The sequence below is a fragment of the Mus caroli genome, unplaced genomic scaffold (assembly GCF_978045245.1).
Source record: "Mus caroli unplaced genomic scaffold, Mus_caroli_1 scaffold_3, whole genome shotgun sequence".
Classification (NCBI taxonomy): Eukaryota; Metazoa; Chordata; class Mammalia; order Rodentia; family Muridae; genus Mus; species Mus caroli.
In genome coordinates, this window is record NW_028227258.1 from 7,253,120 (window position 1) to 7,279,636 (window position 26,517).

Consider the following 26,517-nt stretch of genomic DNA (forward strand, 5'->3'; position numbering starts at 1 on the left):
ATAAGCTGTTTACATGTATGAACACATGTGCATAAGCTGTTCAGAACACAGCAAAATACTGAAGGAAATAACAGGATCTCTTATTGGCTAACAAGGTAGGGAATGTTTTTACTCTTTCAAATGACCAAATGAGAAGTCGAACATTCATTCCCATCAATCTGCAGAACTTTTCTGGGCAGCTGTAACTTGAGTACCCTCTAGCTGTAAGACACACAGAAACAGGACAAAGAACCTTTACTAAGTCTCCCATTATAGTAGATATTAGTAGTATAAGTCTCTAGCTGTAAGACACACAGAAACAGGGTAAGTCCTTAAAGGGGCTGGCAGCCCGGCTCAGGCTGCTCTGACAACTGATGTGGGAGCTCTGCAGACATGAGATGGCCTCCCACCCTCAGGGGGCTTGGTGAGAAGGAAGCAGGATCTAAGACAGCTTCGAATCCCACACAGGCTTGAACTTAAAAACTAAGTTTCTAAGGAAGAAGATATGGCATAATGCACTCTTGGCAAGCATGTTACTTCTAACTGGGTGACTAGAACACGGTGGGAGCTTACTTAAGGTGGACTCATGTCAAACAGGTGGGCCTAACCTTAACCCTGCGGCACAACCTGTCATCTACACAGTCACTCCTGAGAACCATGCAATTGAGTTTTCAAAACAAAACAAAAACATGGCAGCACGAAAGTGTCTGGTTCATAATGCTTCCGTCAGTTTACAGGCCTGTTGTCGGTTACGTTCATAACTCTCCTGGGCACACAAGGCCCACAGGGCCCAGACTAGACAAGGTCTATGAGAAGAGGGGTCCTTGTTAGTCAGGGGGTTTATCCACAACTAATATGCCAAATAGAAACACTGAAGCCAAGACTGCAGACCAAGCATGAAAAGCCAACCTTTCCTGTTGAAACAGGCAGCACAACTGTCAACCTGGTCAACTTCCTGCATTTAGTTGTGAACTCCAAACACTGACTGAATCCCGCCAGAGCTCAACAATAACTAACTGGAGTTTAAAGATGGCTGTCATGCTTCTGATGGAGGACGCACCTCATAGCTTCTGTAGTCCACTTCCACATCGTCTCCATACACATTGAGCTCCATGTTCTTGTGGCTGAACACTGTGGCTGGCTTGGGGTTCCGAGCATTGCACGCCATGTCATCAGCAAGCATCAGGACAATGTGACTAGCAAAAGAATTTCAGAAAAGTGATCTTTACATATAGCCCAAAGTCCAACAGATGTGGTTAATGTATTAGAAGCAGAATCCTAGTCAACCTTCTCCTCATTAGAAAAAGCTGAATTTTCATTGAGGCACTCAAAGAGCCTTAACTAACTCTCCTGTTATAGTAGATATTAGTAGTATGACTCAAAGCAGAGAACAGGCATTCTAGCATGGAATGTTACAACTTTTGGTGTAAGTTAACATTTCCCATGTAACAAAGGGAAGCTAAAGGAGCTATACCAGACAAACATTTTAATATCTAACATCCTCGAGTAGAAAACTCCACACTAAACTATGATCTTCTTTTCTTTTTTGGGTTTGTTTGTTTGTTTGTTTTTCGAGACAGGGTTTCTCTGTATAGCCCTGGCTGTCCTGGAACTCAATTTGTGGACTAGGCTGGCCTCGAACTCAGAAATCTGCCGAGTGCTGGGATTAAAGGTGTGCACCACCACACCTGGCTAACTATGATCTTCTAAAGAATTTAACTTTCAGACATGTAAGCATGAAATTTGCAGTCTGTGAGCCTGCACAAGCGGTGGAACCAGGCAAGGAGCCACAAACTGTACCACACCAGGCCACACCCTTCAGGAAGGCTAGCCACCACGTTTCTCCATCAGTTAGTCAAAACTGTGCCACTTACAAATGTCAGGCTGTGATCACAGTGGGAGCCATTTATAATGTCTGCTGGCTCCACCCTACCACTCCTATTCAGAATGCTAGTCTTCACCAGCCTTTCTGTGTCTTCTGCTCTTCCCAAGCCACTGACCAGTCAGACTTCAAAGGATTCCGGTCCCTGATAGGCACTGCATCTCATGGTCTGCTTTACTGCCTCCAGGACAAGAATGCATGAGAACCCTGCATCACACCCTGTCACCATTCCATGAGGATACAGGCCAAAGGAGGACTCAAATGCACCTGTCCTGGTTACCACCACTTTCAGGCCTAGAATATAGTGGACACTTAATAACTTAAGTGACTCAAGTATCTTCATTTTTGAAAACCTGAAGAGGAAATTGGTCCTACCACTGAAACTTGGTACCATGAGTCAGAAGAATTTTCTTTTCTACATACACTTGAGCTCCCCAGCACAGGGGAGACCAACATGGTGGTAATGTAATTAATTTAGCAGAGATGGCAAGAAGAAAATGTTCTGCTGCATATGTTCCAAATACACTAAAGTTCAAGCCTGAACCACTGTGACTTTCTGGGAAGCTTTCTCCTCTGGAAGCAGTCCAATCCTGAACGCTCCAGTATCAGCCCTGCAGCTGCTACATCTCTAAAATGGAAACATGGTTACATTTTATAACTTAGGAAGATCGTTAGTTTACATTAAGTTATTAATAAATCATGTATGTTTCATTAAACAAGAATAACTGATTCAGCATGTATAAAAGTGAGTCTTTCTTCAGGCCATGCTTTGTTTAGAGCTAATGAAATGAACTGATTACCATATCAATCACAGTATATGTAATCCATGTGTTTCTCAGAGATAATTTTGAGCCTCAGTGTAAGTACTATTACCCTTGATTAAATATCATCAGTATATTATAAAAATAATTTTACTAGTAATAATGTAAATGAGAAGGTGTTGAAAAGAATAGATTACAAAGATTTCATTATAATGGCACATTCTAACTCACTGTTTAGAGCTATCTGACTTTCTGATGAAATACAAATTTCTCTTTGGTTCAGATATTTAAACTTTTGTATAGCAACACTTAAATACACAAACACAAATACACTACTTGGGCTTACAATTCTAATGACAGACTAAAGATAGAAACTGTATATTAAATTCCAACAAATTAGCAAGCTCACACTGCTATGAAAACCTTACTCGTGTTTGGAGGATGAGGGAGACATGACTTTGCTAACGCAAAATGATTACTGGCCTGGGCCACAGAGGGGTTTCCAGTCTGGGCCCATGTGCCACAGAGGGTTGTCAGTCTGGGTTCACCTTTAGTGTTCTCTTTACTTTGACAACTACACTACAATCATAACTTGATGATAGAGACAGTGTCTCTCCACTGTACAATAAATACATAGCCGATAGTCCTCAGTGCCTGCTGTTCCAGACAATCAAGTTGTGTATTTAGGTAACTTCTGCCCATCACAATCCCGAGGGACAGCAGTAGCAGTCGCAGTTCACCTGCTGACTCCTTTCAGTGTCTTCTCTTAGGGCCAGTTTAGCATCACAGCAGGGATTTAAACTGCACTCAGCAGATCAGTAAGATCAACCACTGTGGGTCCAAGACACAGAGATACCAAGACTGAAGGCCAGCTTCTGTGAAGAGCAAGGCCCTCTGTCTTACTAAATGAAGACAGAACTCATCACACAGACACAAGCTGCAGGAGGATGCATCTCGCCACCGTCTGGGAGCCTCGGCTGCCTCATGTGATGATGCAGCTCTCACACCCGACTCTGCTTGAGCCACAGCGAACACTTCTTCACAAAACAAAGCACATAGAATGTGGCACGAGGTAAAGAAACGGCCAGCACTCACTGCAGGTCAAGTCAGCTATCTAGACGCTCTCTATAGAGGCGGTTGTGTTTCTCCAGCCACGTTCTCTAGTCAGTAACACCAGAATTAGGAGGGCCCATCACAGCACCTGCTGACCTGGCTGCTTTATGTGGCTACTGCTCCACAGCAGGACTTTCGTTTGCTCAGACGGAAGTGAAAACGCAGCACACTGCTGAGACTTGTACCTCCCTGCACTCATCACTGGACACCCTGATTGAAGCTGCGCAGACTTCTTAATGGCCGTGATCACCATACGAACTTTAAAACGTCTATTTTAAAAAAGAAGAGGTCCAACTTTATACAAATGTGTGTGGTGTGATGATGACCTAAATAAATGTTTTCCCAACTCTGTCCTGGCCAAACACTGGGGCCCAGGGCGTCCTGCGGGGTAAGGGTCTGTTCCTTACTGAACGTGCCCCCCCCCCAGCCCCAAATGCAACCAGCAACCAAGGGCTATAAATGCCATTTTATATAGATGGAGCTTCAAATCTGGAATATGAATTTGAAATTTCAAAAGACATAAAATTTTACTTACAATAAACTGGCATTGCCTTATTAAAATGGTTTTGTTGAATAAAACAAATAATTGATATTGTTCAAAATATTTTTAATTTTTTTCCTTAAAATTGCTATAGTCTATATATAGGCATGCTACAATCAAAGAATACTTCCTTGAAGACAATCTGTAACTACTGGGCTGCAGCTCTGTCCAACACCACCACACAGAGCTGGAAAGGAAGGCAGCTGAAGTGAGCTCATGGGTCCCTAGCGCCCTCTTTTCTGCCTCTGCGGTGCTGCCTTTTCCCTGCAGGCATCACTCAGGCACTCAGCTGCTCAGGCACTCGGCTGTGGCTCTGTAATGACTGGGGGACCAACAAAGGTCAGGCGCAGAACGCCTGAATTCAACGTATCTATTTCTATGCTATCTCTTCCTCCTCTATCTTATCTCTGAACTCTGAACTCTTACCACCAATACAGCACAGCACTAACCCTAGCAAACCCCCAACAACAGGGCACTCTGAATCACTTGCCTTCCTAGACTGTTAAATGCCAGTCACTTTGTACTTACAGTGTCAGAGGAAACACGCAGCCAGGCATCCGGCACATGGGAGGATGAGGAGACCAGCGGTACCCTCAGTTTCATCTCAAGTTAGTGGACAGCCTGAGCTACAAGAGACCCGGGAAAGAGAAAGTTCCAGTGCAGGGAGAGAAACACAGAATGAGGAGAGGACGGAGGTGGGGGGGGGGGGGAATCTCACAACACACTGTGGACAGGAAGTCATTGGTAGCACAAGGACTGCAAACATGTCATGAGGGTAGAGCGGCCTTGATACAGGCTCACACTCAACCAAGTCACAACCACAAGCACATATGAAGTGTTGGGTGTGGCTCTGGCTCGGCACTGACAGGGTGAGCTAGCTTATCACCCGAATCGCTGTCTTCACTGCTCCTCTGAAATCTGTACTGTCCTCTCCAGTAAAGAATGAAGCTATGGCACTGAGTGTCGCGCCCTGGGCCACGTGGAATGAAAGCAGTGGAGCTTGACTGCTTTCACCTATCCTATTACGGTGAACAACTCTGTGAGATCCTGAAGCTCTATTAACTTAATTTAGAAAGATTTAATACATGTTTCATCTTATACTGATAACCTAATTGACCGAGATGATTAAGTTAGAAGCAGGAACGCACTGTGACTGCTAATATTCATGACACATAATGAAAATAAAGTAGGCCCTTGAAAGTCTAAATGGGTCTTTAAAAAAGATTCTCAAATCTAAGACTTAAAGCCAGGCACTACAGCACACACCTGCAATTCTAGCACTTGGGAGATGGCAGCCGGAGGATCAGGAGTACAGGGGGTCAGGGGGTCAGGAGGTCAGGGGGGCCAGGAGTTCAGGGGGTCAGGAGGTCAGGGGGCCAGGAGGTCAGGGGGGGTCAAGGTCAGGGGGGTCAGGAGGTCAGGGGGTTCAGGAGATCAGGAGGGCCAGGAGTATAAGGGGTCAGGAGGTCAGGGGGCCAAGAGTACAGGGGGTCAGGAGGTCAGGGGGCCAGGAGTACAGGGGGTCAGGAGGTCAGGGGGCCAGGAGTACAGGGGGTCAGGAGATCAGGGGGCCAGGAGTTCAGGGGGGTCAGGAGGTCAAGGGGTTCAGGAGTACAGGGGGGCCAGGAGTACAGGGGGTCAGGAGCTCAGGGGGGCCAGAAGTACAGGGGGTCAGGAGGTCAGAGGGCCAAGAGTACAGGGGGTCAGGAGGTCAGGGGGCCAGGAGTTCAGGGGGGTCAGGAGGTCAAGGGGTTCAGGAGTACAGGAGGGCCAGGAGTACAGGGGGTCAGGAGGTCAGGGAGCCAAGAGTTCAGAAAGGTCAGGAGTTCAGGGGGTCAGGAGGTCAGGGAGCCAAGAGTTCAGAAAGGTCAGGAGTTCAGGAGTTCAGGGGGTCAGGAGGTCAGGAAAGTCAGGAGTTAAGGAGGGTAAGGTATGTCAGAAGTTCAGGAGGGTCACCGGCGTCAAAAGTTCAGAGTCACTGTTTGGATTCTCACAGCAAAAAAATCCAAAGTTCCTCCAAGCTTTTTCTAGGGATAATGATGGCTAAGAATCTGAACAGGTGCATCTCATACGGTATTTTTTTTTCTTTTTTCTCCTTTTTGTGTGTGATGTGTGTATATGCACGTACCCATGTTAAGATGTACAGGACTATCTGTGTGTACTACATAAGCATGTATGTGTGTGTAAACAGGTGGAATTATAGGTGGGCTACCATGCCCACCCCTCATTTATGTGAGCTCTGGGGATTCTGAATGCAGGCCCATGGGAAGTGCTTTAAGCACTGAACTATCCTCCCGGGCTTCCCTTACTAATTTTTAAATAACACTGAATACATCAAACACTAGGGATAAAGCGCACTGAGCCACTGACCTGCTCTTGAATGCAACAATCTGTCAAGTAGGGAAAATTAAGCAAGAACAAGACAAAATAGGAGTAATCACAGACCAATCCCAATTAAATGAAATTCAACAAAGCGTTTTTAAATGGCATGGCTGTCTTCACAGACCTGAATTTGACATAACCATTCTATAGTATTTGTTCCAGAACTGATACAAAATTTTACCTTAATCATGAATTTCTGGTTTCCCTGTTTTAAAAAGATCACAGAAAGATTGGATTGCTTGTGGCATAAAATAAGATTATACAAATAACTATACTTTATAAAAAGAGAAAATTGACTTGGGTTAAGGAATGAATAGTTCCTTGGCTCCTCTAATAAGATCCTGATGAATATAATAACCAAACTGAACGTAAAAGAGAAAGGAGTTGTGGGTGAGGAACTGGACAAGCCCCTGACTGCACTGCTTAGGACACATGATCTATGTCACACACTGAGACCCACTTACAGAGTGGCCACAGGAAAGCAGAGGCACTGGCAGAGGATGCTGGAAGCAAAGAGCTAAGTTTACCCAGTGACAGTCACCACAGCGGTCCCTTCATACACTGGGGTTTAAAGGGCTTTCCTATACATGCACCATATGCTACACATAATCAGCAGATCAAAGCAACATCTGAATATCTTCACTGAGCATAATAAGAGAGTAGAGGGACAGAGACAAAATTAGCTGAGGGTGTGTGTGTATGTGTGTGTGTGTGTGTGTATAATGAGGTTAGACCATTTCCTCCTTAAAAGAAACTTCAGAAACACATTAGTGAACAATCCCTTACAGACTGTATTATCTTCTGCTCCTACCTGTCAGAAGCTCACTCTGCTTATCTGGCTACGCAGAGCGCACCAGTAAAGCCCAGACCTAGGAATGCAGGGGCAGGAGAATCTCAAATTTGCATAGTGAGATCCTATCTTAAAAAAAAAAAAAAAAAGGAAGGAAGGAAGGAAGGAAGGAAGGAAGGAAGGAAGGAAGGAAGAACAGTTCAAGTGAATTAGGTTTAATTAATATAGAGTTTTCCAAAATAACATATCTGAATTCCCTGACCATGCCTTAGTCATGAAGATAATTTTAGATGTGAGTTAAGGAACGAGTGTAACAACTGAACATCAAGGCATCTAAATGATTTGATAACCTCTCATTTATACTTAGACAAATTCTCAGAAACATAAACTTTTGTGAAATATCTTTGCTCTGAGTTCAAATTATATTCACACATGTCAGTTCCACTGACCTGTCGACGATCCAAAGGGTCAGACATAACATTCTAGAGAAAGAACATTCCATCAGTCCTCCAGGAAAAACAAAATCTCAGAAACTCCTTAGAAATAATCAGTGGCGCTTTCTATGGAGGCGTGTCTGTCAGGGTTGTCTGACTTACTGAGGCTCGCTCTCGGGCCTCCCATCCAAGGCTCACACCCTCTGAAAGCACCATAACGTACTTCCGTCTCCTCCTGTGCCCACCTCTGCTGAAATCACACAGATTAGTAAATGTACTGTAAATAGCAAAGGCTCTGAACACGTGAGTCATGTTGTTGTAGCTGACAGCATGGCACGTGTGCGCCTGTGCAAGTGAGCAGGGAGAGAGTACTTGTGAGTGTGACTGAGTGTGTGTGTGTGTGTGTGTGAGTGTGTCAGTGTGTATGTGTGTCTGTGAAAAAGAGAGACACCAGGTATGGGGAGGAGGAAGAGAAGGAAGAAGGGAAGGAGTGGGAGAAGCAGGAACAGGAGGAGAGATGAAAGAGTCTTCCAGAACTATTCTGTTTGGTCCTGCAGGAGATAGTCAGGCATGAGGGAGTAAGACTCATGCTGGATGGGCAGAATATTCACTCTTACTAACAACTGGAGCTGACTCTAAGCTTTCAGGGTTCTCAAAAAGAAAGAAACAAACTTATAGAAAATATGACTCTGAGAAGCCCAAAAACACCCTTTCTTCCCAATAGTTATCCTTTCTACAGCCCAGTCTAATCAGTTACATAATTAGGTAAAAATCTTTACCATAAAGAACGTTCACTGCCTTTAACAGAGTTACAGAGCAGTAACAGAAAGTAGGCACAAGTCAAGCTCTCCTGGTACTTCCTCACACAGCACTCTAGACATCTCGCTTAACCAGAGAATCAGGAAAGCTGTGCACGGGAGCGCGGCTGGGGTGACTGCCGCTGCAGATGCTGACGGTGCATGTGAGAGGCCATGAGTTTGATCCCTGGCACCAAAGAGGTAAACCACACAGAAAAGGTCTTGCAGAGACTTGAACTCCAAGTAGTTTTTTTAATCAATACAGATTTGGGGAACACTGTTTTATCCACTGCCTACACAGACATGCTCCTGTCAGATCTGGAAGCAGGCAACAGGCAGCACTGAAAACAGCTCAGTGTAAAACTTCCACCTTCCCATCTCAGCCACTCTGACAGGTGTGAGGTGGAATCGCAACATCATTTTGGTTTGCATTTCCCTGGTGACTAAGGATGCTGAACATTTTTTAACTGCTTTTTGGCCATGAGAGATTCCTTGTTGAGAATTCTCAGTTTAGCTCTGTACCACATTTTTTTAACTGGGTTATTTGGGTTGTTGAAGTCTAACTTCTTGAGTCATTTATATATTTTGGATATTAGCCCTCTGTCAGATGTAGGGTTGGTGGAGATATTTCCCATTCTGTAGGCTGTCATTTTGTTCTATTGATGGTGCCCTTTGCCTTACAGAAGCTTTTTAGTTTCACAAGGTCCCATATATTAATGTTGGTCTTAGTGCCTGAGCTGTTGGCGTTCTGCTCAGGAAGTTGTCTCCTGTTTGACTGTGTTCAAGGCTATTCCACACTTCCTCTTCTATCGGGTTTAGTGTATGTGGTTTTATGTTGAGATCCTTGATCCACTTGGACTTGACTTTTGTGCAAGGTGTTAGATATAGATGTATTTGCAATTGTCTGCGTGCAGACAGCCAGTTAGACTTGCACCATTTGTTGAAAATGCTTTCTTTTTTCCACTGGATGGTTTTGGCTTCTTTGTCAAAAATTAAAAGAGTTTGTAGGTGTGGGTTTATTTCTGGGTCTTTGAATCTATTCCATTAATCAACCCATCTGTTTTTATGCCAATACCATACAGTTTTTACTACTATTACTCTACAGTACAGCTTGAAATCAGGGCTGGTGATACCTCCACAAGTTCTTTTATTGTTCAGGATTGTTTTTACTATTCTGGGTTACCTTTCCAAGTCAATGTCAAGGTCTGTAAAAAATTGTGTTGGGCTTTTGATGGGAACTGCATTGAATCTGTAGATTGCTTTTGGTAAGATGGCCACTTTTACTATGTTAATCCTACCGATCTATGAGCATGCAAGATCTTTCCATCTTTTGATATCTTCTTCAATTTCTTTGTTTAGATACTTGAAGTTCTTGCCATACAGATCTTTCACTTTCTTGGTTAGAGTTACACCAAGGTATTTTTATACTATTTATGGCTATTGTGAAGGGTGTTGTTTCCCTAATTTCTTTCTTGTCCTGTTTATCGTTTGTATAAAGGAAGGCTACTGGTATTTTTGTTTTGTTTTGTTTTGTTTTTTCCTTTTTTCTTTTTTAATTTTGTATCCAGCCACTTTGCTGAAGGTGTTTATCAGCTGTAGGAGCTCTCTGGTAGAATTTTGGGGGTCGCTTATGTATAGTATCATATCATCTGTGAACAGTGCCAGCACATGCTGGCGAGAATGTGAAGCAAGAGGAACACTCCTCCATTGCTGGTGGGAATGGAAACTTGTACAACTTGCTCAGGAAATCAATTTGGTATTTTCCCAGAAAGTTAGGAATAGCTCTACCGTAAGACCCAGCTAATACTTCTCCTGGACATATACCCCCCAAAAAAATGTTCTACCATACCACAAGGACACTTGTTCAACTATATTCACAGCAGCTTCATTCATAATAGCCAGAAACTGGAAACAACCTAGATGCCCCTCAACTGAAGGACGGATACAGAAAATGTGCGCCATTTACACAATGGCATACTAAAGTATTCAGAGCCAAGTCAGTTAATACTAGAGTAACATGATCAGATTTTAAAAGATGACAGGCTGATTCAAGACACTATGAAGAAAGAGAAGAGAACTGGGTTTTAGGCACCCACAAGCATGTGGCCCATCTCTCTCCATGACCTTGCGCCAGGCTATCTCGGAGGTCACTGAAGCCTGAGGATGCTGTGTGAAGGATGGAGCACATGAAGCACATGGTTACTGCAGGCACAGCAAGGAATCGGCTTGAGTGACAGGTGCATCCTACCCTGCTGACTGCTCAGGACTCCTCTGGCCAATCCAATTTCTCCATGTGCTAACTGCCACATCTGAGTGCACAGCAGTGAGGAACACGGGGCGAGGCGCTATGAGCCAGCCACTCACACCCTTGGCTCACAGACTCTGCACTGTCTTTTGTTGGTTTGGTACCAAACTAAACTAAAAGCCACCAAGTCATCACTGCTGCCATCACTTTGCAGTCTGGCCTAACGCACTAACAAGCAACAACGGAAACAAGTCAGCTGACGCCAGGTCTACACCCGAAGCACAGCTAACACTGAAACAAGTCACCTGACACCAGGGTCTACACCCCAAGCACAGCTAACACTGAAACAAGTCACCTGACGCCAGGGTCTATACCCCAAGCACAGCTAACTGTCTTTCTGCTGAGCCACATCACTCTTAGCTTTACATAGCTGGAAACACTGGACTTACATTTATAGCTAAAACAATCATTAAATAAGCATTATATTAATAGGACTGTTACAATGCTCAGAAAAACCAAGCTAGAACACTAAAACACCAATAGGTTACTATAAGAGAGTACCAGACTGAAAATAAAAACAAGGTGTTATTGAGAATTCTGAAGACTGGCTGCCATAGTTTTTGTGGTTATTAAGTCATTGCTTATGACAGTAAATCAAGCCTGTGAGGCTCTGCACACAAGAACTTCACAAGCACTGTGTTGACCTGAAAAGTCACTTTCCTCTAGAACACATTCTCTCAGAATAAAAGTGTTCCGTTGGACTATGAATTCTGAGGGCTCCAGAAACAATTTCTACTTTAAAGCTTCCATTTTGGAGACTGTTAACATTTTCCTAGGTACAAAGCTTTTTAAGAGAGAAGCTGTGCATAGTTCTGAGAAAATAAGTTTATCATCAAATCATTAGAGCTCAACAAGTTACACCACTGCACATGTGGTGAGCAAAGCTAGAAAAAGCCTGTGTGGAGGAAGGTTTTATTTATAATATGAATAAAAAGGAAGATAACTAAAGCATTCTACTAAAGATGTTTAAGAGAAAAAAGCATTCTACCAACAATGTTTAAGAGAGAAATAATTGAAAATAACTGAAAATTGTAAGACTGAATTCAATGGATGCTATACATTATTAGTTGGAGAGAAGCCTGCTAATACACAGAAAAGTCCGACACTCAGAAAGCCCTGCCTGGGTTAGTCTCCCAGTTCACTACAAGGCCAAGCACAGTGCTAGGGAGCAAAGCGCTGTCAGGGACAGACATCAGACAGAGGTGACAGAACAAGGTCAGACTTGCTCTTGGTTTAAATTACTTCAAGGGGAAGTTTCCATCTTTAATGTGGCACCACACTCTGAGACTCCTAACTGGTGAGTGTGCAGACTCTAGTCAGTGAGCATGGGGTGCTCACCCTAGCAGGACATCTTTATCACCTCCTTTGTCCTAATTTCCTTCTGTGATACAACACCAATCAAAACCAAGCAGGGGAGCTTTCATTTGGCTGACAACCCACAGCCCTCAGGGAGCCGAGGCAGGGGCTCCAGGGTGCAGACTGGAGGCAGAACTGGCTACGGAAAGTGCTTACTGGCTTGCTCTCTCTCACAGCTCTGGCTTGTTCAGCCTGCTTTTCTATACAACCTAGAACTCCGATGGAGGAGAGTGGACACCCACAGTGAGCTGGGCCCTCCCACATCAATTATTAATAAAGAAAATAGCCTTCACACATGCCTACAGGCAATCTGATTAAGACATTTTCTCAACTGAAGTTCTCTAGATAGTGTCAAACTGACAAGAGAAAACTATCCAGACGCCCTTCCAAGACTCGGGGAAGAACATCGCAGAAAGGGAACAAAAAGCACATAGGAGGGGAACAGGAGGAGCACCGTGGAACTCTGTGTTCTGTGGGAGAAGCACTGAGTTTGAGCACTGCATTCTGTGGGAGGAGCACCAAGGAGCACTGTGTTCTGTGGGAAGAGCACCGTTTTCTGAACATGGCATGACCACAGCAGTCATGGAGATACAGAGCTGTGCTTATATGCACAAGATAGAGTGTGTCAGCATTCTGCCAAGGCTGCTGGAAGGACTCCATGGAGCCCACTTCTCCCTGAGTAACTACAGGCTATTAATGTCTGTTGAAGGAGGAAGAGGCATTTTATAAATGGTATAGACACAAGCCATCCTCGGGTAAAGAACTTATTTCTGCTCATGCAACTAACTCTGACCAAACTCAATGTGTCACACGAAAAGAAAGGAACAGGGCTACTTAGGAAGAAAGCGTGCAGTGGGAGGAGAAGAGAAATAAAAGATGACACAGACACAGGGTTGAACAGGATTGAAATACATTGTGTATGTGTGTGCATGTGCGTGTGTACAGACGGAGAACAGGAGAGGGAGGGAGAGAGAAAGCTGTCCTCTATTCAGGCCAACATCCAAAAAAAAAAAAATCCAAATAATTATGCTTCCCTTAGAAAATAAGTAAATGTAGAAGGGCTGGGAATGTACCTCAGAGATGAAGCACCTGCCTAGGAGGCATGGCTACCATCCCCACTACCACACACAGAGAGGCCATGTGACTAGGAGGCGTGGGTACCATCCCCACTACCACACACAGAGAGGCCATGTGAAAGTAAAGATCCATGAGTAGATGATTCTAAAGATCAGGAGCAAGAAAACCCTCTTACCAGACAGGACAGTGACAGTGGGGAACACACTGGTACTGGGGAAGAAACAGCATCCAAAGACCTCTCAATCCAGCCACACATGGAGACAAAATGTTCCTTCACGCCTGGCAAATGCCCTTCAAGGTCTTCTGAGGCTTGCAAACTCATCTTTTTTGTTTTCTAAACACCACAGCACAAAGGTAGTGGCTAAAATATCCCTGCTACCTGGATCACTATTCTTTTTAAAGCATATTTAACTTCCTAACCACACTAAATGCCCACCTCACTCACACACACACATACACACACACACACACACACACAAGATCTTACACACTGTTCCGCTAGGAATATCACATAAAGTGTGAGACACATCAGCTGCCAAAGTAAAAAGGACAGATTGTTCAGAACGTGTGAGGATCTATATTCAAATATCATTATTTACATGTTTAAGGGCTACATGAGAAGCAACTGTTAGAAAGTGACAGGAGACAAGAGAAAGAACATTCAAAGACATGAACTTATCTTGATTGTTACTATGGCAGCATATCAGAAACTGTTTACAAAAGATATTTATATAGTTCCACTACTTCTGTCCATTACAAATTATAAAGATGATTTTCTGCACAATAAAACAAAAGTATAAACTAGTCATGGAACAAAAATTTAATGCTATTAACATATTGACTTTAATTTTTTACAAACTAATTAGAATGGCTTTAATATATCAATCAATTAACAGAAATCAGGGTGACCTTCCTACACAGAGTGTTCTACACAATGAAAACAGCAAGACATATGAGTCTGAAATGAACCCGATGTACTCCAATGTCTAGGCAAGATAAATGGTCAAAATTAGACATGACTGACCAAATGTTAGGCCAGAGAAACCAAAACAAGCTAACGAATTGAACAGTGAGTCCAAATTAACAAAACACCAGTTATAGCTAGAAATGCTCAGGTCTGTTAGACAGACAGATTCACCACAGAGCTCGTGGGCGTGAGAGGACACCCACAGTATCAGAGGAAGCTCGGTCTAACAGCTGCGTGTAGGATGATCCGGCAAGGAGGAGATGCTTCAGACTGCAGAACGCACACTCAGGTACCCTGCAGATGGGACCCAGCTCTGCTCAGGAAACCTGCTGATGCCTCAGACACTCATGCTAGCACACCTGTGTCTCGCCTCCGTCTATCACTCCAGGTTAAGTACAGATGTCTCTTCTGGAATTATGTGAATGTGTCAGATTTTGGGAGACCTGGGGCTTGAGGGGTTAGAGAGCGACAGGTGCTGCGTGCATAGAGCCTGCTGAGACGCTGCAGCAGGAAGGCTAAGACAGGAAGGAGAAACAAAATGGACAGCAGCCACCCACGTACTTAGGAAAAGAAAGTGAGAAAGCCAAGGGTGGATCCGCAGGGTTACTTCATACTGTTTCCATGACCACCTAGTTACTGCCTTCAATATGGAAATATACCTTTTAGGACTTAATTAGATATTTAAATCATATGCATAATTATACCAATCTCTAAAGAGTATTGTAAAATAAAGTAAGATAATGTATATTAAGAGAAGCCTGTAACTGTAAATGCTGTGATAGTAAAGGAACATTTCCCATACTAAACTAACAGCAAAACCATCTCTTTTGTTGTTGTTGTTAATTTCTCTTTGTTAAAAAAAAATAAGCAGTATGAGATTCTCATTGTCTGAATCCCCCGATTCACGTCTAGAACAAAGGCTGTATAATCAAAGCCACAAGCAAGCATCTGAAATAGAGATCACCTCAGAAGAGACCCTTCAGAACCTCAGGGGCAAACTTAATAACTCGGCATGCAGACTAGCACATGCTGTCACTGCCTTCTGCTTCTCAGCGCCCCTCCCAATCTCCTCAGGCCAGAGCAGGCTGTCCTAACGACTCACAACAGCACCATTCCATTCGCTTCCAAATAAAACTACTGTCAAGTCTCTGGATGGACAGAGGGCAAAGCTATAAACCAAAGTGTACCTGCAAAGGGCCCACTGACAGACAGCAAGAGAGAAGTCCACCTGCATACCTGACAGGTCCCCTCCTTCTCAGACTTAGACGACACTACTAAAGCAGTAATTAATAGCAGCATGTGCTTGCTTTGATTCCGAGGTGTTCCGAGGTGAGATGGAGTACGGACAGAGCTATGTGTTTGTGCTTTTCTAAGACTGAAACCATCTGCTAATTAGAACACAGCGCCTCTGACCCCCAAGCCGTGCACTGTGTCCTCTGCCTCGAAACACCTTATTTACCTCTGCTTCCTGGCTTGAATCCTACAATGGTCCCATTACATTAGCACTATGTCACAGGTGCTGAGCCTCTGAAGTCACAACCAAAATCAGCGCAAAAGCCAGGTTTCAAACTCTTGTCTCACTAGCAAGCTCATCGAACAATCCCCTCCCATGAGGGCAATGAGTGAATCAATCAACCGTCAACTGAGACAACTGTGCCTTCTGTGGTTGCAGCAGAACCACACTCCTGTAATAATCCCAATTCCACGGTCTGGGTGAAGGTCCCTGACTCCCTACAATATGAAACGTCCCACCTGAGGGACGTTCTCCAGAGGCAGAGCCCATCTTCCTACTCAGAAAACACAATGCCATTCACTCGTCCTCCAGGCACTCTGCAGCATCGACTCAGACTGCAAACCTATGTTCTCCTACCAGCATGGCATTCCAACAGGTACTAGAAGAAACAGTAAGAAGCTGAGGGTTGCCAGGGTTGGCTCTGGGCAGCAGGAGGCAGTAGCAACACGAAGTAGCTTTGGACATCCCGGCCACTGTGCAGCACAGAGCCCAGCTTCAGCAGCCTGCAGCATGGCACCTGTCACCAGGCTGGGTTCATGCCATATTTTTAGTTTCCCATTCTACTATCTGCTTTCCTGTTCCCGCTTAGCTAAGGCTACAGCACTCCCCAGAATCTGATGAATAAATCAACATGTTTGGAATCAGTCCTTTTTCGGCTTAAAATAGTAACCTATTAAAAAACTCCAAGGAAAGCGCCTAATAAAAAACACGAAATACCCAGCGCTTACCAAATCCTCTTACCTTAGTGCTCATTGCTCTCATGTGCACTGTGGCCCTGAGTTAATATCTACATCATACGTGATGGTATGTCCCACAACAAAACCTGAGAATCAGGGCTCTTTACCTCTTTCAAAATCAACTCAGCTAAGAACTGTCTTCACAGGGTTTTAAATTAAACTTAGCTGAGGTGACTTACCTGTCCGGGATACCTAGCCTCTTGACGCTTCTGTAAACAGAAAGAGTATTTGCAACATGTCGGTAGTTAAACCAGAATCGGGATGTGCACACCTAGAGGTGAAACAAAAACATGGATTTATGAGTCAAAGCACGGATGTCAGAATTACCGCACTTCAAGTCTACTTGGAAATGCCTGAAGAAAGCATTTCAGACTTAGAAACATCAAAGAACATAAAAAACTTTCAATAAAACGAATCTCCCTAAAGAAAGGCTCTTACAACTGATATTAAATAAGATTACCCAGCTGAGGAGAAAGCAGTCCAAACAGAATTTAAACAAATGCCGACCCAACACAGCTCAACTCCATTTCTGCACATCTGTAGTGTCCTTCTTTCTAAAAGATTCGATTCTTTAGATCAGAGAAAACATTTGTAATCTCAGACTAGCTACCCTGTGGTATGTAATATGTTTCTTTGTTATTGTTGTTGTTTTGTTTTGTTTTTTTGAGACAGGGTTTCTCTGTGTAACCCTGGCTGTCCTGGAACTCACTCTGTAACCAGGATGGTCTCGAACTCAGAAATCCACCTGCCTCTGCCTCCCAAGTGCTAGGATTAAAGGCGTGTGCCACCACTGCCTGACTGTAATATCTGTTTCTTAATTTAATTGCTTAATTCAATGTGGAAAGTGAGACAGACACCAAAATATAACTTACAAAATAGGTTCGTGCACACACAGGATGAGCTATGTTATAAAGTCACAGAACTGCCAGGCAGTGGTGGCACACGCCTTTAATCCCAGCACTTGGGAGGCAGAGGCAGGTGGATTTCTGAGTTTGAGGCCAGCCTGGTCTACAAAGTGAGTTCCAGGACAGCCAGGGCTATACAGAGAAACCCTGTCTCGAAAAAAACAAAAACAAAAAATAAAAATAAAAATAAAAATAAAAAATAAAGTTACAGAACTAAAGACTACAAGAAGTCAACCAAATTTTTCACTTAAAATAAAAATCACTAAAAATATCAAGAGGACCCAAGTTCAGTTCCCGGGACCCAGGAAAGGTAAATTCACAATCATCTGTAACTTTCAGACTCTGGAGCCCCATCGCCCTCTTCTGGCCTCTGTGGGCACTGTACTCACCCACAAACCCACACTCACATACACACATATATAAAAATAGAAAAGAAAAATCTCCTTTAAGTTACTAGGCAAATTTAAGTTTAACACAAAGAAAACTATTTTTTTTAATCTACCCCCAATGAGACATGCAGAGAGACTGGCTGTCGGACACTCCTGCCTCCTGCCATAGGCCTGTGACCACAACACAAGTGACAAATCTGAGGAGGGGTATAACTCTTGTCATATCTTTAATACTTAAAGGGAATTATCATCCAAGAATGCAATGGGACACACTGAAATGTCTAACCATATTAAAACAAGTAAGCCAGTATGTGTGGGAATGGATATATTTACAGACATTTAATACAAGAACAAGAACTCCTGTCTCTTCCGACTGAGCACTGGAGAAAAGAAAAAAATACATATATATAAAGAAAGAAAGAAAAAATGAAAACAAAGTAAGATGGATACAAGTCACTGCCAAAGCCTGCAGTTCCTCTGAGAGTCTGAAGACGTATAAAACAATTTATAAGAATTAACCACAACGAAGGCCAGGATTTCCATTGCACTTTATGTGAAGTAAAAGCCTTGTGTCAGCTTGTTATTTAGTAATCATAAGAAACTACCCTCGGGGCTGGAGAGATGGCTCAGTGGCTAAGAGTGCTGACTGCTCTTCTGAAGGTCCTGAGTTCAAATCCCAGCAACCACATGGTGGCTCACAACCATCAGTAATGAGATCTGATGCCCTCTTCTGGTGTGTCTGAAGACAGCTACAGTGTACTTGGATATAATAATAAATAAATTTAAAAAAAAAAAAAAAAAGAAACTACCCTCACTTTCAACTGCAAATTATTAGCCAGAAAACTAACAAGGAATAGAAAGAGTACTGATAGAAGACAAGTAGAGATGCCAGGAAATATCAACTTAATATAAATTTGCAAATACCCAGCAAATACACTCATGTGGGGCATTAAACCAGCCATTTTTTCGCAAGAGAAAGTGGGGTACAGCCATGCCCCCCCCCAGGAGCTTCTAAAATGACACGAGGAAGCCGACAGTGACACTATGGGAGGGACAGCAGTGATAAGGATGAGGCACAGCCTCCTTCATCCTCCAGCACTGTCTCCTCCGCTGAGGGGAAGACTGGCTTCATGGTTTCCTTGCTTGCTCTATTAGGGCACAAAAATGCTTATACCAAATGGGTAAGAGCCCAGTCAGAATCCTGCTTCCCTTCCGCCTCGCTCTGGTGGCAGGATTCACACTCATCTCTCGTCCTCTACTCAAAACTAAAAGCAGATTAGCTCAAACTGGGAAACAAACTTGGAATTCTGAAAGCCTAGCTAACGGTAGGTGTGCCGCAGGCGGATATGGCTGGTGTGTAGATGTCACATGTCAATTTTGGCTGTCACATTCAATCATTACCTTACATTTGAGGCAGGGCCTCTCACTGACTCTGGACTCAGCTAAACTGGCTTCAAAGATCTCCTTGCCTCCACCCAGCCTCAGTGCAGGCACAGAGTTTCCCGCCCTGCTCAGCTTTTCTGTGCCTCTGGGGATCTGACCACTTGACTAACTGAGCAATCTCCCTGTGCCACTTCTGGTACTTTCCATTGAGCCTGGACAAACTTCCTGATTTTCCATTTAAGAAAGCACAATTGATTGAGGTCCCATGCAGCAGTAGAATCTGTTTCTCACCCTTACTGTCATCCAGAACACAAGCCACACAGACTTTGACATATGTGTAGCCTAAGCTAACAGTTCTACTGTGTAGCAGTCGGGGTGTGCACACCAGCAGCTATCCCGTCCTCACCTAAGTTAGTCACGGAGGAGCCTCCCTTTCCTCCTAGCAGGTGTCACAGCCTGGCCTCTGGCTGTCACTGTTGGAGTCACTGAAAACTCTCCTGTCCTTCAATCCCTCCATAAAGTCTCCTGTGGTGGGAAGCGTACCCAGGGTTATCCCATGCTATCCTACTCTACTTGATCACACTCAGCTATAATTGCAGTTAACAATCTTCCCTGCAGCTGCACTTTGTTCCTATGACCTGTAGATAACCCCATCCTTTCAGGGAACAGCCCTGAGCGAGCCCCTTGTAAGCCCTGAGAAGGTCATCCGTCTCGTGTTTACGTTGGACTTTGGATATGTTTCTCCTATTCTTCTATGGTCCCACTGTATTCTTACAAGTCCTGGTCCCAAACGTCCTTCCTTTTCCAGTGTGTGAGTTGACAATGCTGACACAGTCTCTGTTCCCTTCTTGGCCTTCCTGCACTCCCCCTCACTCCCCTTTCTCCTAGTTGTCCCTTGCTATCATTTAAAAACGATCCCCAAATTTCATACATCCAAAATTTAACTCCCACTTCTCGTGTTGATGAGATTTAGAGGCGGGGCCTCTGGGCAGTAATGACAGCTGGCTGAGGTCATCAGGCTGGCCCACAACAGCATTAATGGTCTCATAAGAACGCGTTCTGACCTGGCAAGCTCTCTGTCTCTCCATGTGATGCCCTTGGTGAGATGGTGGTTCACTGAAGATGCCCCACTCCATCCCTGAAACACAGAGAGGCTGATGCCAGGTTAGTGGACTTTCCAGCCTCCAGAGATGGGAGTGAAACAGAACTGTGTTCCTCATATGCATCCAATCACGGATTTTTTTCAGAACCGTCTACAACCTTTGTCTTTTCCTGAAGCAGACTCAGCCTCTCTCCTAACCAGAGGCCATTACATGGAACGCTGGTGGTAAAAATGATCCACATACAGGAAAAGTGAACTTACGTGCATTCTATTTGGGGAATGACAAACACAAACTCATGATCCAGATTATATTAAAAGCATAAATTCACACCATGCAGGGAGATGGAAAGTAGAGAAAACACTAGGCCAGTAAGCAAACCGTGCTTAGGAATGAAATTGTGGGAAGTCACACACTGATTTCTTATGCAGCAGTCACACAGGAAAAGCTAATGAAGTAAGAGCTGGGCTCAGAACAAGAAGCGCAGCCTCCCGGGACAACATGTACCGCAGCTCCAACTCCACGAATTACCATCCTGAGGGGAAAAGTCAGGTTCACAAACTCGCACACTTAAGAACAGCCAGGTAGGGGAGGTGCTGCTGCTTGCATTCCCAGCTTTAAGGAAGCTGGAACCGGACTGCTATGCATCGGGGGTCAGCCTGGGCTACAGAGTGAGAGCCTCAATGTCAAACAGAATGTCCAACATAACTCTGAACAAAATAATACCAACTTAGGATCTCAGCTTCCAGGAACTGAATGATACAATGAGTCCCAACACAGAGAACCTTACAGCATTTGGAAAACACCAGAAACCTACATATCCGCCAATGAGGAAAGAGCCTCGGCACGGGAAGGCAATGCAGCAGAATAGAGCACGGACAGTCCCAGTGTGAGAAACACATAACGCACAAATACACAGAACAGCTCTAGGCTCTATGGCGAGAGAGGGGCTTCCCCAGATACTGACTCTGGAAAGTGGAGCGTGAAAGCATCCCCTCCCTTGTAGCTGAGGTCAAAGTCACACAGGCAATTTGTCTTTTCTTCTCTTACACCTTTCTGCATGATTTGAATTTTCTACAACTATCACTTCTTGCAAACATAAAACTCAAGAAGACAGCAGAAGTATAGTTATCTATAAACTAGTGCTTCAGAGAAACGTAATTACTCACTTCAAGCATAAAATAATTCTGTATTTGTAAGTGTTTCTTGTAATGACAGCACCTCAAATATATTCTTGAATTTATTTGCAAATCACCACTTGGCAGAAAATTTTAAAGTAAGAAATATTAGTAGCTGTTGTCAATTTAAAATTGACTGGGCTGTTTTGGTAAGTATGCTCTTCAAACATATATTTTATAAAAGTTAAAAAACAACAAAAAAAAGAATTGCTGCTTTTTCTATAGTGGCCACACCTGTAAACCCAGCACACCAGGGGTAGAGGCAAGGGAGCCAGCAGTTCAAGGCCAGCCTCAGCAGCACAGTGAGTCTGAACCAGCCTGGGCTACACAAGACCCCTCTTCACAGAGAGACAAAGTGGGGTGGGAGAGGAAGAGGGAGGGGGAAAGGGAGAAGAGACAGAGGGAGGGGGAGGGAGGGGGAAAGGGAGAAGAGATAGAGGGAGGGGGAGGGCTTTCTTTTTCTATCAAAATGTTTATTTTAAGGGATAAATTTTATTTTTAAAAATGTAATTCACAATTCACACAACTGTTTAGATACATATCTAATGTGAGCACCAAGATATATGTTTGAAGAGCATACTTACCAAAACAGCCCAGTTATTTGTGTGTCCACTTCTAAAGAACTGTTCGGCTTGATCCTGTGGGTCAGATAAAGACAAAATCATTCACACATACACACATTTTATGAAAACATACGATTTTTCCAGAATTAAAGAGGGGTAAACAACATTTAGGACTCTTGGACCTTTTTATTTGAATTTTTAGATTTACTTATGTGTATACATGCTTTGCCTGTATGTACGTATGTATGTATGTGCACCAAGGGCACACCTGGTGTCCACACAGGTCAGAAGAAGGCACTGGACCCTCTGGGACTGGTGTACTAGACAGCTGGGAACCATAAAGTAGGTGCTGGGAACCAAACCTGGGTCCTCTGGAAAAGCTTCCTGATCTTAACCACTGCGCCACCCCTATCCCCTGGGGGCTTCTCTATACTAGCAATCAAGTTCGTTTATGAAGATTCTGTACTTGGCCTTATGAACAGGATAATCAAACATAAACTAGGAAGTACTTTAGGCTCAACAGGTAAAGGTGCTTGCTGCCAAGTCTGGGGACCTGGGTTCAATCCCACAGTAGAGAAAACGGACTCCCTTATGCTGTCCTCTGACACCCACAGCATCCCATGCTACATACAAGGAATTCATGTTAATTAACTAAATGCCAATTAATGTAACCTCTAAAAGATCCTATGTCAGTGCAAAAAGCCCTACCTAATTTAAGGCACTACCTGAGGAAGAAGCCCTAACCTAGACAGCTGCACATTAAGCTGCAGCCTTGCTTGACACACCGACTAAACAAAGTAACCTTAACTAGGATGCTTGGCTCCTGGGCTGAAGGTGTAAGCTAATGGCAGAGCATTTGCCTACCAACCATCAGCCCGGGATTTCATCTCTATCACAGAGAAGTAAGTACGTAACTAAGTAAATCCTCTTGTCCCCTTCCACACACTCTGAGCAAAAAAAGCACTGCCAACCCCACCCCAGTGCCATTTACAGAACTACAGAAGTATGCTGCATGTATGTCCTTGCTTTAAAACTAGGAAGCATTAAACAAATGCAAGTGAATTACTGAAGTCACATTTTAGTCTTCCTGTATGGAATTTATCTGTTTTTAAAACTAGGTTATCATTTAAAACTGCCGCGCGCACACGCGCGCGCGCACACACACACACACATACACACGCCATCTTCCCTACCATGACTCATGCTCTCACTGTGCTCCTCCTCTTCTTGGGCACTAGTAGTTTATTGTGAACATTACAATCCCCTCTTCCCACAGGAGCTAAGCTCTAACTGGGGCACATTACTAGAGCAGTTGGCACATCTGAATTCAAACCTGGATCTACCTACCACTCGCTGATTTGAGCATACCTTAGAGCTTACCTCCACTCACCCACCCCCACTCCCCCACCCCCCAGCCTTCATCATCTACAAAGCTGGTAGCAGACTCACAATGTAGGAGCAGAGAATGCAACAAAGTGATTGTCTAACAAATGGCGATTTCGGCTGTGTGGCTAGCAGGAAACTTTCAGAGACAAAAAGTTCCAAACAAGTGTGGGAATAGACCCACCGCTACAACCACCCTCAACCCCCAAAACCGTTCCTAATAGCTGCCCAGACACTGAAGAAAGCAGCAAGCAGGGTGCTACTGTGGATAACCCCTGGTTTAGGCATGGGAAGGCCTGAGCTAAAATTGAGCTGTACATGACACCGGGGCAAGTCAGTTTGCACTTTAGGCTTGAATTTCTCCAAAAGAAAATGAGATTTGATCTAAATAATCTCTAGCGTCCTTTCCAGGCTCAAACTTGTCATTCCAGGCTCAAACTTGTCGCTCCATTGGCTCCATTGAAATTTTACTGAGAACTCTGTGGCAGGCAATGTAACAGTTACTCAGTCAACATTTAGTTAACAGAGCACCTTCTACGTGCCAAGCACCACGGAATACGGTGATAGGAAAATCACCAAAAGGCATGCAATCTTCTCTCAAGCACATCAGAGTTTAATGCAGGTGGACATGTAAATGCACTGCACTACTATGTATAATTACTGATTCACTGTGTGCTTAGACATCTATCCTGTCGGGGGACAGCGGATCGCAGTGCGTGCCTTCATCAGAGATTACTGTCCAGTTACATAGATACACATTAGCAAAGAACTCACCACACAATATATAAAGACACCAAATGTGGTCTGGAATTGTAACAGGGGAACATGACTTTGTCAGGGAAAGTTTCCCTACAGAAGTGACATTTTGGGCGAATATCCAAAAGATGAAAAGACAATTCCAGACCCCCCCCCCAAAAAAAAATTGGGCCAATGGCAGAAGGGTCCCAGTGGTTTGAGAAACTGAAAGCTTAACAAACCTAGACATTTAAAGAGGGAGCAAGAGATTTCAAGAAGGGGGCCTGGGTGACACGATCAGGTCAGCATTTGAAAAGTTACTCCGACCTCAGCTTAGAGAACAGACTAAACCAGAACTGCCCCGGCTGAGTTAGGAGACTAGGGCAGCCTCGGTGAGATAAACTTGGACGAGGTGTTTTTACAATGTGTGCGGACGCCGGGGCTCCTGAGCAGGCAAACAGGTCTAAAAAATAATGCTAGAAACGCAAGTCGCGTCGCCGGGGAAATCGCTGGTTACAGCATCGGAAAGAAAAACCAGACGTCCTGCAGCCTCAGGGAGGAGGTCGGGGCTGAAGAGCAAAACACCAAAGCCATGACAGTCCCCACGCGTGCCCTGCCTGTCACAGGAGCACAGGACCGGGTCCTCCTCCCTCGTCACCGGCGGCTTCGCGCTCTTAACAGGGCAATCTAAAAGGCTGTGCCGGGTACCTGTCCTCAGGACGGACGGTCCTGTGTCCCACAACACAGCCCGGGGAAGGAAGACGCTGCAGGCGGCTGCCCTCAGGGGCCGTGCGTCCCGCACCTGAGGCGCTCACAGCCACACGGTCCTCCCTGGGGTCGGTCCTCAACAGACACCGATGCCTACCTCGATGTGACCAGCGGCGGAGCTGCCGAGAGACAAGAGCGCCAAGGCGGCCAGGGTAGCCGCCGGCAGAGTGAGGAAGCAGGGGGCCGCCATGTTTGCCGGCTTCTCACGCCCCGAAGAGCAAAGGGGCGGGGCGAGTGCCGTAAAGCAGCGCTGCCGCTGCCGTGCACGGGGGGGTGTGGTTTGGTTTGTTCTTCCACGGTGGTGGTCTTGAGTTGTTTTTGTTTTGTTTTGTTGCTTCATTTTGTTGTTTTGTTTGCCACCGCATACACCTTCCTCCATTCAGGTTCCGGAGTGGCCGGGGCAACCTAATTGGAGAATTATTTACTCAGCTGTGTAAATAGACACAATATTTAAGGAGGAAATTTTGAAAAGATAATTTGGGGATCCACAATATTTAATGTTTCCCTTTGGTGTGGTGCTGTCAGTTAGTTGACTGTGTGGTCCAAGATTTCTAAATCTTAAAGGACGACAAAAATGGAAATATGATCACTGGGGTTTAATGACTGCCAACCTACAGGAAAAAAAAAATGGGTTCAGTGAAGGATGTTGCTTCAAGAGATCAAGTCAGAAAGAGGTGGTACCCAACACCTGCCTCTGGCTTCCATAAGTGGGCCTGTAAACACACACACAAGTACACACAGACACCATACAGAAAGGAAAAAATATACAGTATTTCTGGTCATTCTGTTTTCTAATTAAAAAAAAATGTTTGTTGTAACACTATTACTCATCCATTTTAATTATTCTTTGAATATTTCTTTTAATTTTTTTTGAAACAAGGTCTCATTATGAAGCCCTGCCTGACCTAAAGCTACCTTGAACTCACAGAGAGACCTGCCTACCTCTGTCTCCCACGTGCTGACATTAAAAACACATGCTACCATGGCCAGTTTTGCTTGAAAGTGTTTTGTGTCCTTTTTGTTTAAAAAAAAAAAAAACTTTAGTTTTTGGATTTTATGTAACGTGTATGGATATTTTTCCTACATATATGCCTAAGCACAATGTGTGTGCATTGCCTGCAGAGGTCAGAAGTAGACATCAGATGCTCTAGAACCAGAGATGGTTGTTAAATCACCACGTGGGTTCTGGAAACTAAACCCAGGACCTTTGCAAGAGCAGCCAGTACTCTTAACCACTGAGCTCTCTCTTCACTCCCCACAAAAGCCCTTTTTTTTTTCTTTTATTGGATATTTTATTTACATTTTGAATGTTATCCTCTTTCCATGTTTCTGCTCTGGAAACCCTCTATCCCATCACCCCTCCCACTGCTTCTCCCAGTATTTCCCTACACTGAGTCATCTAGCCTTCACAGGACCAAGGGCCTCGTCTCCCACTGATGCCCAACAAAATCATCCTCTGCTGCATATGCAGCTGGAGCC

General features: G+C 44.3%; 1 protein-coding gene across 2 annotated transcripts in view; it reads right to left on the reverse strand.

Moving 5' to 3' along the window:
* The window catches only part of Pigk (phosphatidylinositol glycan anchor biosynthesis class K), an 80,959-nt gene extending 55,684 nt beyond the window's left edge, over window positions 1-25,275 (reverse strand). Inside the window, exons 1-4 of one of the 2 annotated variants that reach the window (XM_021158609.3) lie at window positions 25,136-25,275; window positions 22,174-22,227; window positions 16,814-16,905; window positions 1,040-1,175 (exon numbers count right to left, since the gene is read on the reverse strand). In XM_021158609.3, coding sequence (XP_021014268.1) covers window positions 1,040-1,175; window positions 16,814-16,905; window positions 22,174-22,227; window positions 25,136-25,228 — 375 coding nt within the window. In that variant the 5' untranslated portion in view covers window positions 25,229-25,275. The remainder of the gene's footprint in view (window positions 1-1,039; window positions 1,176-16,813; window positions 16,906-22,173; window positions 22,228-25,135) is intronic. The other variant, XM_029475289.2, reaches the window with a different exon arrangement.
* Window positions 25,276-26,517: the final 1,242 nt, after the last annotated feature.